Source organism: Neolamprologus brichardi, chromosome 17 (genome assembly GCF_056152115.1).
Source record: "Neolamprologus brichardi isolate AB-2024 chromosome 17, ASM5615211v1, whole genome shotgun sequence".
Classification (NCBI taxonomy): domain Eukaryota; kingdom Metazoa; phylum Chordata; class Actinopteri; order Cichliformes; family Cichlidae; genus Neolamprologus; species Neolamprologus brichardi.
The window spans coordinates 37,213,446-37,226,798 of NC_142120.1; the positions used below are offsets into that span (position 1 = coordinate 37,213,446).

Below are 13,353 nucleotides of genomic sequence, written 5' to 3' on the forward strand. Positions count from 1 at the left end.
GCATCCATCAATAATCAGCCCAAAGTGTTTCTATAGCACAGATGAAATGAGAGAGACACTTATGGTGTCGTACAGAGAGGAACCTGGCGAGCTCGTGCCTGGCTCTCGGGATAACGAGCGCTGCTGCACAACAGTAGCAGCTGAATTAATAAAGTGTTCCATTTTAAAGTCAACATCAGCTACGTAATCAACACTGACGCCTCCAAACATCAGTTAACAACCATGGTTTCATTTATTGGGATGGAAAGTTGCCTTGATTACACCAGGCTTGATTTAATAGGGGTGAACAAAGCAGTCCATGTTCATTCAACTGTTTGGTGAGTTTTCAAGTGGTCTCATATATAATCTTTGTTTATGGACTTTGAACCACAGTCAAAGAACAAACTCTGAGTGTTGTTGTTGTTCAGGCAGATAGTTCACGTGATGTCTGTTAACCACCATGAATAACAGCAGACACAGACTGACTGCATGTGCTGAAACACAGGCTCAGTGTGCACTGGTCTGATGCTCAGACTCGACCTGTCACGCTGGAACCAACAGTAAGTGTTTGGTGTATTAAGTCATAAAGACAGTGTTTGTAACTGTGGACACATGTGCAGACTGGTTTACATCAGCAGTCCGTTCTTGGAGTTTGCATGTTGTTGGATGCTGGGAGACTTAATGTGTCAAAAACAAAAGACGTGATCATTGATTTTAGGAAGTCTTACAGCTCATCACCTGCTGTCAGCTGGACAGGTACGGGGGCTGTTCTTGATGAAACTACCAAAACGATCAGCAAAGACTGTTCTTGTTAAGGAGAATGGGATCTTTTAATGTCTCTGAAACGTTACAGACATTTTATTGAATCTGTTATCTGCAGGTTTGGGAGCACGACTCTGACAGCCAGCAAACTCTCAGGGTGTTGGCAAGACGGGCTTTTGGCCATCAAGCATGTGCTGAGGAAGGCTTCACAGTGAGTCTGACTTATTGCCCTGTGGCCGTCGTTTTTCCTGTGAGGAGGACCAAACAACTCCGGGTTTCTCCTTTCATCCCTGCTGCAGCCCGTCTCCTCGTTGCCCTCGCTGCCAAACTAACTTCTCCTTGTGGGACAATAAAGTTTTGAATTGAATGGAATAAAGACTTAGTAACTCTGATGAGCGCTGGGCGTGTCTCCAAAGGAGCGAGGTTATAGAGAGCTGTGACCAGCAGCAGCCTGTGGAGGGACAAACCATAAACTGCTAACAGCCTGATTCACAGTGGCTCCAACTTATAGGAGCAAAGGATCTGCTGCCTTTGTGTGCCAGATACCGCACACTAGCCTCAGATGTCCCCTACAGACCATGCATCGGTAGGTTGGACATGTTTCTGTAGCATGTGAAGATCTAACCGTATATTAGGCAGGGTGGTTATGGGCTCATTCAACTCCTGGACCTGTGGGTAGATTGGTTTTTACAGTGAGGTTGAATCCATTTCAGTCGGTCTATAAATTAAACTGCAGACGTGGTGGTCTAACGTGCAACAATGCAGCCACTGCTCAGTATGGTAAAGACGGGTTGTGGAGCCAAAGACGAGGTTTAACATAACATTTCTGTTCGAGACATCTACTGGAGTTTTTCTCATCGTTCAGGTCCAGTTTTCCGTCTTCCTGTCTGCGTTTCCAATCATGTTGGTTGCTAATGGAAACCAGGCGTCACATGACTCCAGGCAGACCAGTTTTATTTTCCCTCTCATTAGCTTTGCTCCCAGTGACTTACATGGTGGAGGGGACAAGACAAGGCTTTGCCAATGGTCATGACACGTGACCACATGAAAGACCATAAGGAAGTGTTTGCTGTAACCCTCCTCTGCATTGTACCTGAGTCATTTCATCCTGGTGTCCGGCCTGGCCGGTGGGCTGGACAGTACAATCATAGCAGCATAGATATTATTTTGTTGATTGTTGTGTTTGCCTTTTCAACCTTTACTGACAATACCACAACGACGATTAAACAAAAACACTGAGGAGAGGCGCTTCTTATATCTGCTGACCAGGTTTATGAATAGAGGAGACATCATTTTACGACTTGGTTACCAGAACAAACGACCAACTGAGGTGCCATGAAAAAGTGTTCACTGCCTTCCTGGTTTATTTGTTGTTTGAATATTTGTGGCCCTGAGTGGAAGTAAGCTGAGCTGGAGGTGGAGAGCTGAAGAGTCCAGTCTGTGAGGGGCAGCTGAGGCTGAGTGCTGTTAGAGAGGACATACAGTGGGTCTTCTTCACACAACACTGATGATGGAGTTCCTCAGGGTTCTAGGACCAAATCATTTATATTATACATACTTACCATAGGCAGCATGTATAATACTCTTGGTAACAGTGGGAAAGAAAAACTCCTTTTAACAGGAACAAACGTTCTGCAGCTGTCGGCTGCGACGGGCTCTGGGTGAGAGCTGCAGGGGGGAAAGGACAGGAGGACTCGAGAGGAAGTTCATGGATGTAGTGAAGGAGACTTGCAGAAAGTTGGTGTGACAGACGAGAATTGCAGCAATAGGATCAGATGGATGCAGATCATGGAGACGTCTATAAGGAACAGGTGAGAAAAAGTTAAAAGCAACACGTTCACTGTCTTCTGTTGAGTGCCCACTAACTACCATTCATATTCTGATAGATGCAACTTTGGGTTAATACGTTGCCCTTGGATATTTGGCCTGCAGACTAGAGGCAGCCAGGGATTGAACCTTCAGATCAGCAGATGCCCTGCTCTGCCTCCTGAGCTCCAGCCACCCTTTTCAGCCTAACAGCATCCGAGGTATTTGCTATAATGCTGATCAACTGTTATTCTAGTAAAATGACTGTGGAGAGCATGAGCGAATGTTTGGAGAATGCTCCGAGGAGCAGACGTAAGCACCGTCGTCTGCCAAGTGGACAAATTAAAGGAAGGAAAAACTCTCGTCAATAATATCTACGTCTATAATCAGAGACCTGACAAAGACAAGTGCTTTTCCTGATAAAGACTCACCAGCTAGGATAAGCTAGCACGCTGCAGTTTGGGAAGCAGGCTGACAAATGTCTCGACTGGAGATGTTTGTCCTGGCACCTGCATGGAGCAAACAGGCGAGAGCTAAACATGGTCGTAAAATCTCCTTCGTGTCCTTTTGGCAAACCTGGATTCAGAGTGTTGAGTCATAACTCCACTGATGACATGCATGCTATCTTTAATTATGATAAAAAATAAAAAATGCAAATTAATAAAATATAATAGAAATACAATACAAATGTGTGCCTGTGTGGGGCAGGGAGAGCTCAGTAGGTAGAGTGATCGCCACGTGATCGGAAGGTCGGAGGTTCGACTCCACTGAACGGTTACCCTGAGATACCCCTGAGCAAGGTAGCGTCCCTACACACTGCTCCACGGTTCGGTGGCTGCCCACTGCTTCACTGAGTGAGTGGGTTAAATGCAGAGGGCTAATTTCCCTGCGGGGGTTAATAAAGCATTCATTGCATACTTGCAGCCTACATGCATTTAGGTTTGTGAGCCTCATGGGCGCTGCTGCACGTGGATCACAAGTTAACCCTGTTAGTACAGATACTATATATAATAAGTATATATATGCAAAATACTTTACTATATGTATTAATTCATCCTGTCCCGATGAGATGGTCATCTGTCTCACCTGTCACCTGTGTGTGGGGGTGGGGCTAAACTGGCTTCATGTTGTAGGTTACGACCCCCTCACGTATCCTGACCATTAGAAATGAACTTCAAACCATAGCTGGTTGGCTCGGTATTAAAACTAGCAGACACTACAGCAGAGCCGATGTATTTATTTAAGTCTGGAAATGTAGCGGCGTGTTGGCTTATTCTGAAAACTAGAACGCAGTTCAGCTTTGCCTGATTCAAAGACATGTAGTTAGTTTAGTATCCAGCTGCTTGTTGTCTTTGCTCAACTTGAAAACTAGCAGCCACTTGTACCTGTTTATTTTGAAAGCTTAGTTTAAAACTAGCCTCCAGTCAGTTTTGCTAAACAGGAAGTTATTTTATTTTGAAAACTGTCCAGAGTTTTGACAGTTGTGCTTTAGCTTTAGTTTTTCTTTGTCTTGAAATAAAGCCCAGTGTCTTCAGCAGCCTGTGTTTGGTGCTTGAGACTTGGACAGTTTTCCCTTTCCCATGTTTGGCAACTGAAGCTAATGAGCTGCAGCCAATAGCTTTGTATTTAGCAGCAGATCCAAGCACTCTGTCGTCTTGTCTAGCTTGGCAGGAAAGCGAATAAGTGCTTTTCCTAAAAGCTGCAGCTACGAGCTCATGAAACAAAGTGAAAAATAAAGACATGGAGTCAAAGGTTCAGTTGCAAATCTTACACAGATCTTTATTGTTCTTTTAATTACATCAAATTGCCGTTCCACTCGTTTTCATCTCAACAACCAACCAAATCCTGTCACTTTCCCAATCCTTCCTCATCTGCCTTCCCCTACGTACGGTTTCCTTTCATTTCTTTCCATCCATGAGCAACATTCCCGTCACCTGAGCAGATGATGGGAGTTACACATGTCACCCTGACCGTTTCACTTCCTAAACGTTCTCGTCTTCGTTCTCTTCTTCCTTCAACAACTTTCATCGTCGCTCAGTCCCGTCCCTCGGGACAGTTGCATACATCACGCCGCCTCTTCAGGTGCGAGCGGCGTCCACAACTAAAGCTCCATGCAAGATGCTACACTGAAAAGCGATCCGCCTCATTCTCAGCAATCAGCTTTTTAAGAAACCAACGTGGCTCAGTTCAAAATTTTGTCTTAAACAAAACTCATCATCTCGTCTGCGATATGATTTCATCACGGTTTTTTGCTGACATCATCTGTTCTGCAATTAAATTAATGCCTCTGTAGTAAATAAAATAAAATAATGTCTGGCTTCTAGCATCTGTTATTTAAGGAATGTATAAAAATAAGACATCTTCTGATCGGTCTAAAAACCCAACTATGACAGAAATCTGTTTGTGTGGCACACCTCACCTTTTTGGGGGTTTCACCTTGACATCGGCAAAGGTTCAAAAACCTGCCCGAACAGCTAAAACTCTGCTGCTTTACAATACCTAAAAAAATACTAGGATAGATTTGAAAATATAAAGTGTAAAACTTTTATTATCCCCCAAAGAAAGGTCTAAAAGAGTGTTTAAATATGAACTTAATAGTAAACAGGATCTTTCTTCAAGAACTCAGCAAACTGGCCACACCGAGTGTTGACCGTGGGTTTACTTCTTGTCGTGCTTCCCTTTTAGAGCCGAACCACGTGCACCCCTCCAGAATACTGTCTCTATGGGATGCACTTGGATGGAGGAGTAAGGTAAATAGCTGCCGAGGAGGACAGTAACAGAACACTGCTGTAATAACACGCAGACAGTCATAAATACAGGTCCCAAGCTTCTCTGTGCTGTTTTATGTACAGGACAAACAAAGAGGTCCATCCACGCTCTCTCAACGCTCCGCCTCACACCATCGTCTCTTTCCTCTTCCCCAAAGAACACAGAGCCTTCTTGTCCTTTTTGGTTTTATGTGTCGTGGGTGAGGATGACGTCGTGGACGTCGTGGAGTTGCGAGGCGAAGGGGACGTCGTGGTGGGGCTGTTGCACACTGAGGCGGGGGCCGACTGAGAGCCTGGCTGCGGGTAGTTCTCGTCTGCTTCCTCCATGTGGACGATGGCAGAAACGGAGGAAGGGCGGCGCTTGGAACGGACGCTGCCTGTAGGCGGGCTGGGGCTGGAGGGCTCGCTCAGAGGCCGGTGGACGGCGATGGCGCTACGGAGGCAGTTGAGCCACTGCTGCTTGTGGAAGACGTCGTTGACCTGCAGAGTGTGTGACTGTGCCTGGCTCGGGTCTTGGGAACGCACCCGGAAGATGTTCTTGGCTGCAGAGAAAGCAGAGAGCGTCGTTAGCAACGGGGCAGAGGGCTGCTCAGGCTACTGGCGGACACTTTCTGGGACGAGCCTTACCTTTGTCTGCATTGCTGAAGGCTCCTCTGAAAGAGCCGCCCATTCTGACATCGCCATCTTGCAGGTCCTCCAGCACCAGATCCTGCACTGCGATTGGCTGCCGGTACACCTGGAAGCACTGGCGCTCGTTCCTGGTGACGGGGCGGGTCAGGATCAGCAGGTCGGTGAACAGGAACACGTGCAGCTTCTGAAAGAATTTCCAGGAAAAACAGAAACTTTCAAACCGCAGCATCATCTGAGCACATAGCCTCATGTGCAGCCTCGTGTTAACGTGCAAAGAGAAGCACCGAAGGCTTGGAAGTGTGCGCTGAGCTCACCGTGCCGCTCTTGTTGCGCAGCTCCCCGTGACACAGAAGACTCTTGCACCCTTCGATGCGAGCGTCCCTCTGCCTGTCGTCCAGATACTCCAGCTTGTCGATGTAGTACTGGCACTCGGACTCCCCCTTCTTCATGTTGATGTCAGACAAAACTCCCTGGATGACAGTGATCTGAACACACAAGCAGCCTAATTACTACATGGGAGAGGCGCTATGATGAGTCAGTGTTGAACCAGTCTCCTGGACTTACAGCGTCCTGCAGGCTGGCAGCATCGGGGTGTTCTGCTGGAGTGTGTCTCAGGATCTCCTTGAGCAGTAGAGGGTACTTGACCAGGCGGGATCTGGGAATGTCCAGGAAGCTCCACAGGTCCAGTTTCCGACTAAAAGGTGACTCGAGGCAGCGCTGCAGGAAGTCCTGCACACGTGGGTCTTGCTTCTTCTGGTCCAGCAGCGCCTTGGCTGCCAGCTGGTTACTGCAGTAGTCTTTGTAGGCTTTGAGCCTGGGCAGCTGCAAGGAAGGAGGGACTCTTTATCTAACTGCTAATGCAAAATACGGTATATAATAAAGCTTTTGATGGCTCAAAAGGTCAAAGACACTTACCCAGCTGATAACAATTTGCCCAATCTGGCCCACAGTCCCGTCTGGCCCTGTGGCTTTGGAGAGCTGCGCCAGAAGGTCCTCGTGCAGTGGGATGTAGGCATCCAAGTTGCCGAAAATGTGAGTAAGCTCCTCCTCCGACATGATGGACAGCTTCAGCATCGGGTCGTGGTACGCCTGTGGATGGAGCAAAGAGATCAGGAATATCTGGGCAGAGCTTTGGGAGCTAAACTAAAAATATCCTGGTCAGCAGCTTTAAGGGTACAAAAAAAAAAGACAGAGGAACAATTCCTGTCTTTTTATAGCTCCTGGCTGCGCTGCAGTCAAAGCCTGCCAGACTTTGATTTAATCTGTTTGCTTTATATGTACTCCCTCTGCCTCAGAGCTTTTAAAAGGACAAACCTTGCGTGCAAGCTGCAGGTCCTCAATCAGATCCTGTTCTCCACGAAACAGCTCAAATATGGCCTGAGGAATGGGAGGAGGCACAGACAGATGCTCTTTTAGTTAACATGTAAATCAGGTTGTCATTACATCATAGCCTGAACCAAAGTGAGCTCAGCCAAGATGGCTGAATGGCTTCTAGTCCAAGTTAAACCATTTGACACAAAGACGTGAACTAGTCTAGCAAGCGAGTCGACTTCCTCCCTGTCTGGACTCCTGCACTCACCTCTTGCCGTTTGATCTCTTTGGTGGAGAAAGTTCCTTTCTGGTGGATGTCTAACGTCTCGGACCATAAGGTGCTGTTCCTCCTTTTAGGCGGTGTGGGGGCCGCTGCCTTGCTGCAAGGCTTCTGGGGCACGCCCGGCAACTTGCCATCGCCCCGGAAAGAGGCCTTCAGAAAGAAAGACCACATGTCAGACATGTTGACAGAGATGTCCCTGTCCCCCCAATGCGCTGTGTTTCTAGCACTTACCTGGATGGTTTGGCCGAAGCGCCGGACGGCCCCATTCTTTACCGGAGAAATGAGGTTGGCTAGCGACGTCACCCTGCCGAGAGAACGGACACGCTTGTTGCTGGGTTCCTGCAGAAGGAGGCAAAAACAGAAGGGAGGTTAGTCGTGCAGTTATTCATAACTCGTGTCTGAAAACCCTGAAAGTGAGAGAGGCAGATCAAAACGAATCAATCAGTGACTGTGACACCTCAGCAAAGACTTCCTTGTGACAAAACACGTCAAGGTCATAAATCCTGGTTATGAACTCTAGTCCCTGCTTTAAGACGAGCAGCTGGAGCCGAGGTCACGCCGCAGGCAGACAGCCTGGCGGAGTGGCAGACACAGATACTACGGAGGAGGAAGCACTTCCAGCAGCTGTTGGCTCCATCACATGAAGAGTCCTGAGCCAGCCCACTGAGCACAAAGACCCTCTCTCACCGCTGATCTGGAGGGAAGGGGGTCTGGAGGAATGCCAGGAATGCACGAGACCGTGGTTCTCAGCTGTTCAGGGTCTCTACTCTGCTGCTATCTGCTCTGACAAGAGCCAAAACTCAAGTACAGAGTGGATCTGCTGCATCGCTCAAACTGGGATAAATGATTCCTGATTTAGGGATGGAGCTGCGTGGCAGTGCGCCGCTGCTGCGAGCAAGAAAAGGAGCAAAGTGTTTACGCAGTGCAGCGCTGCATGGGGCACACCGCAGAGTTTATGGCTGCGAGTCGAAACACGCTCTTCAACGAGCCTCGCGTGAGAGAGTACTACACCTGGGGCAGGTGACCCCCCCACACACAACTCCTCACCCGCCCCGAGGCTGGGAGAAATCAAAGAGCAGCAGGGTAATGATTATAATTCCACACGATTTGCATTTTCTGCTGCAGTGTAACATCTTCACAGTAATGCAGTTTTGCCCTCTGAAGATGAAACACATCGCTCGTGTTTCCCTGACACACACCAAAGGAGATTTTGTCAGCAAATGTGGGAAACAGTGCAGCCATTGAGTCTCTGTGGACGCAGCTGTGGAACAGCTCAGTCTGCTGTGGCTGCGGTCAGACTCTCCACGGAGAGCTTAGCAAGCCCTCGAGTGGCCACATGTCGACTGCTTTCCTCTGTTTGTAACCAGACGTGGCTCCCTCTGAGTGATCACCAGTTCATATCTGTGGACAAATAAGTGGTAACAAGTAGTTTTTGTGTGTTTTTGGGGGAAAATAGTGGGAAAGCGTAGTGGCCATAAAGCGCTGAGGATCATGAGAGGCCACTCGTCCTGCTCTTTGTTTATCAGCAGTGAAACAGGGAATGCTGCTATTCCTGGCTGTCCTGTGGCATCAGAGCGAGTCGGGCTGGAAACCATTCAGATCTTAGTCAGTCGAACCCTCCAGACATCATATACATGCAGCCTCCTTCAACTTTCAACCTCAAACTTTTCTCAGCTCCCTCCCTGTGCTTCCTCTTTGATGTAACCCCATATGTGCCAGATGTGTCCCTGTGATTACAGCTTAGAAGATGATAGGAAGGAACAGGCACGAATCAAAGGACGGAGTGAAAATACAGGGTTTTACTGCAAGAAAGGACAATCCGTGAAGTGTTTGCAGACTTGTGTGAAGCCACACAGGGAAACTCACAGACAGCACCTGGGTTTGCTACCATATCTGCTGCTTTCATTTTAAAACACATTAGCTTTTGAATGCTTGGTTGTTTACTGAGACCCTGCCCCCTGCTGTCTCACTGTTCCTGTCCTGTACCTGATCTCCCCATTTCCCACTGAGACTGAGGTGTCTGCTGGGGTACGAGAGCAGGGGGAATACACAGCCGTGCGTGGGGGAGGTCGTTACTGTACAACTAAAAAGGTGCAGTTTAGTCCAATGATTAACTTTTCAGGGTTTGACAGTATCTTAAGCTTTGTTCCGAGTGCCCTGGAACAAAGGTCAAAGCCTCTGCGCACACACACACACACACACACACACACTGTGTACATACGTGAGATAAAGACCAGGGTTAGGTGCTGATTGACTCACACTGTGATACCTAACACCACACTATGACTTCATTTCCAGCAGCTCTGGTCAAACATTTACAGAGTAAAGTTTCAGCCGTCTCACCTCGGACTCCTTGGCCTGGTTCTGGCAGTCTATCACTTGCAGAGTCCGTTTGATAGGCACCAAGCTACCCACTTCATCGTAAGCCACCATATCTTTCAGTAGAAACACAGTATCCGTTTAATCCTCACGAGTTGGCTTCAAGTAATCCACACCAGAGAGAAAAAAGGTGGCAGAAAATCACAAGTTATAAGCACGTAAAAAGACAGAACAGCTTCCCCCGTCTGGCTTTTTCTGGCATGGGGCCCCCTCCTCACTCTGTTCACACTCAGCTCTAAACTTTGGTCTGAGGCAGAGCAGCAGGGGAGGACTATTTATGCAGGGGAGGAGTCCTGAGGAGGCACAGAGGGACGGTCTACCTGAGAACAGCTCCTACTCAGTGCAGACAAATAGCTGCCCGCATGTTTTGCTGCTCTGTCGAGTCCAAATATTACTATGAAATGTAAAAATGATGGGAACGTTCCTGCTAAGTGTGGTGGACACACAGCAGCTCCACACTACGAGCTGTAATTCAGTCAATGGAGCCTGAATTCGTTGAATTAAAGACACATTTCTGGAGTTACAGCTGTATAGTTTATCAATATGTTTACTGATCCACGATTTGCTACATCTGTAGATCCCATAATAGCATTACTTAGTCACACAGGTACCTAGTGATTTGTTACATTCTTCTACATTTAGTTCAGATTTCTGATTTTACTTTTAAATCCAAAGTTAACTGAAGAGTAGAAAATATGTCCAAGAGAGACACGATCTGTGCAGCAGGCTCATTAATAACACTGTTCTGCACATTAGCTGAATAACTGATGGATACTCAGAGACCAAACTCATCAGGATGAGGGCCAGAGGCAGGAAACAGGCTGATTTCTTCATGTTATCCCATCAGTCTTGAGCTCCGTCAGTCATCTACAGACAGAGGCTCTTATCATGTGAAGACAGTTTGATGAAGGGCTGAAAGACTAAAACAGTAACTATGATAAAGATTTATTTTACTGCACAGAGAGAGGATGACAGTAACAAGATAACGAAACATTGGTATCCATGTTATTTTAAATATCTGCTCCTGACTGATAGAAACCATGACAACCAACAGTTCTCAGTGCTAATTATTATAAATGGAAACATTCAAACCTAAAAAGAATCAAATTTAGCTTCCAGAAGTGTCACATGTAGCTAGTTTGCGTCACTAAATCAAAGAGTATAAACATCGTTTTAGTTACAGTTTCAATGTCACAGGAATGTTTTAATTAAAGTCTTAATTGAGTCATTACAAGCATTCAAAGGTCGTACGCTTGGTCGTACTCAGCTTTCCATCAAGTGCCACAAAAGCTGAAACTAATTGATTTGGTTTGATTGATGGGTTTCAATCAACAAACTATTATGGGGGCAGTGGTTTCTATCAGCGTCATCAGCTGAACTGAGGAGATGGTCGATTTGAATATCAACAGCAGGGAGCATTGTGACACACTCAGCCAGATGTTTGAACTGAAACCGGGAGCAGCACTGGGGTGGGGGCGGGGGACCGCTGCAGCTCATATGTTGATTGCTCTAATTAAGGGAGGGGGTGGCAACATGCTGCCAGTTTCAGTAAGGACAAAAGAACTAAGCAGAAGCCAAACATATGTGCACATGGAAAACATTTTATCAGACAGGCTGAAGGACGACCTCGTGAAGCCGGTGTTTTCCTGGACAAATGGACTCGGTTCATCCGCCTGGGTCAACACGGAGGTGTGAAACCAGCCACAAGCTTCATGCATGCTCCTGATGGGGGTGTCGAGATGTTAACACTTGGTCTTTGGGTTTGTTGACGCAGCAGTCAGAAGTCTGATGATCCTCCAACCAAAGAGGAGCATGAGCAGGTACAGAGTGAAAATGAGAGTTTATACTCATATATAGTTTATATGGCAGAGCACAGAGAAAACAGACAGAAGAGTCACGCAGGCTCTAATAAAGCCTGTCTGTGTGTAGTCTGTGTGCAGTCCTGCTGTTACTCACTCTTACGGGGAGACCTCGGCTGAATCAGCTGAACGTCTGGTCCAGACCCATAAAAACAACATCAGACGGAGCTGCAGCTGGAGTACGCCGGTGACTCCCAAAACCTGTCTGAGCGCAGCCCGCTGAGGTGTGCAGTAGCGTGTGTGATGCACTGCTCTGCAGACTTTCACCTTTGTCTAACCTATGTCGTGCCAGGGACAGACAACCCCGAGGCCTCAGGAGGCTGAGCTCAACCTGTACTTCACATCAGCAGCTGTGAGTGCAGAGCACATAGAGCCTAATTACAGCTCACAGAAAGGCATAAAGCAGGAAGCTCCAGGCACAGAAATACTGCTGAGTGATTCAAAGTAAGAAGAGAACGAGGGGGAGGTGCTGCTGCCCTCTGCTGAGGGAAGAGAAAGCGAGGGTTTCTGATTCTGTGGCAAACTGGAGGCATCATCCCCCTAAAATCTATTCCCTACATGGAAAATGACCGTACATGCTTCTGTCCATTCCTGCTCAGTGCTTTTCTGTTGCGCTGTCTTTGTCTTTGTTTTTTGCAGTTTTTGCACTTTATGCAGTCCTGTGTAGACCGTCTGTCACATGTAGCACCGGGGTCTGTCTCCTTTTTAGTGTGCACTGTACCACTGCACATGCTCGGCATGACAATAAAGCCACTTGACTTGACTAAACTACAGTTTTGGGGTTTTTATCCTTATAGTTTCATAAACCTGCAGATAACTCACTGAGTGTTTACAGTTCCAGTGCAGACCTATTTTCAGCTGAAGCTTTAGTTAAACACAGAGGACGTTTTGTCCAGTCCTTTAACACAATCAACACATTAATTATGTAAAGTCATCACACAATTCTGCTGCCTGTTTTCAATGATGCCACAAAAATGCTGGGACTCTATTTTAAACCCCGATAGCTCAAACTACTTGAGACATGTTTCGATTGATGTTGAAAGTGTTGTTGCTCATCTTTTAGAGATTTTGTGTCTGCATGGGTCCACTCAGGCTGAAGTTCATCCTTAGAGGGTGAATGCGGATAACTGTGCCAATATTGTACATATATACATATACATATAAATACATATTGGATGTAACTATCCAATCATGTCCTCGAGGTGGACTCCAAGCAGAAATGATGAGATGTGCTACGTGCAATTGTCCTCATGCAATTCTGCAAGCAAATATAATCCCATGTCAAACATTATAAAGAGACGTTTCCTTTGTCATTATAACTGGATGCTTCTCAAAGTAAAGGTTACTGGTAGAGATGGCAGATACCACTTTTTTATGTCCGATACCGATATCAGAAATTTGGATATCTGCCGATACCGATATGACTCTGATATAGTGTTTTTAATCAATAAAACTGTTTTTTTAATATCTTGCTGCATTTTGTATAAGTCCATACTCAAGTTTAAATAAACAACACTAAAGCTATTCTGTTATACCTGTATGTAAAAAATACACTGCACCCAAAATATTTCATAGA

At 46.6% G+C, this 13,353-nt stretch overlaps 1 protein-coding gene across 1 annotated transcript; it reads right to left on the reverse strand.

The window, feature by feature from the left end:
* Positions 1 to 4,306: 4,306 nt before the first annotated feature.
* net1 (neuroepithelial cell transforming 1) lies at positions 4,307 to 10,153 on the reverse strand. Its single transcript, XM_006806515.3, has 9 exons — positions 9,883 to 10,153; positions 7,771 to 7,878; positions 7,525 to 7,689; positions 7,260 to 7,322; positions 6,861 to 7,034; positions 6,510 to 6,767; positions 6,260 to 6,430; positions 5,943 to 6,129; positions 4,307 to 5,857 (listed from the first exon to the last, which is right to left on the reverse strand). Exons 1-9 carry the CDS (start codon positions 9,970 to 9,972, stop codon positions 5,442 to 5,444), a joined length of 1,632 nt encoding a protein of 543 aa, XP_006806578.1. The 5' UTR covers positions 9,973 to 10,153; the 3' UTR covers positions 4,307 to 5,441.
* Between the last annotated feature and the right edge of the window lie 3,200 nt (positions 10,154 to 13,353).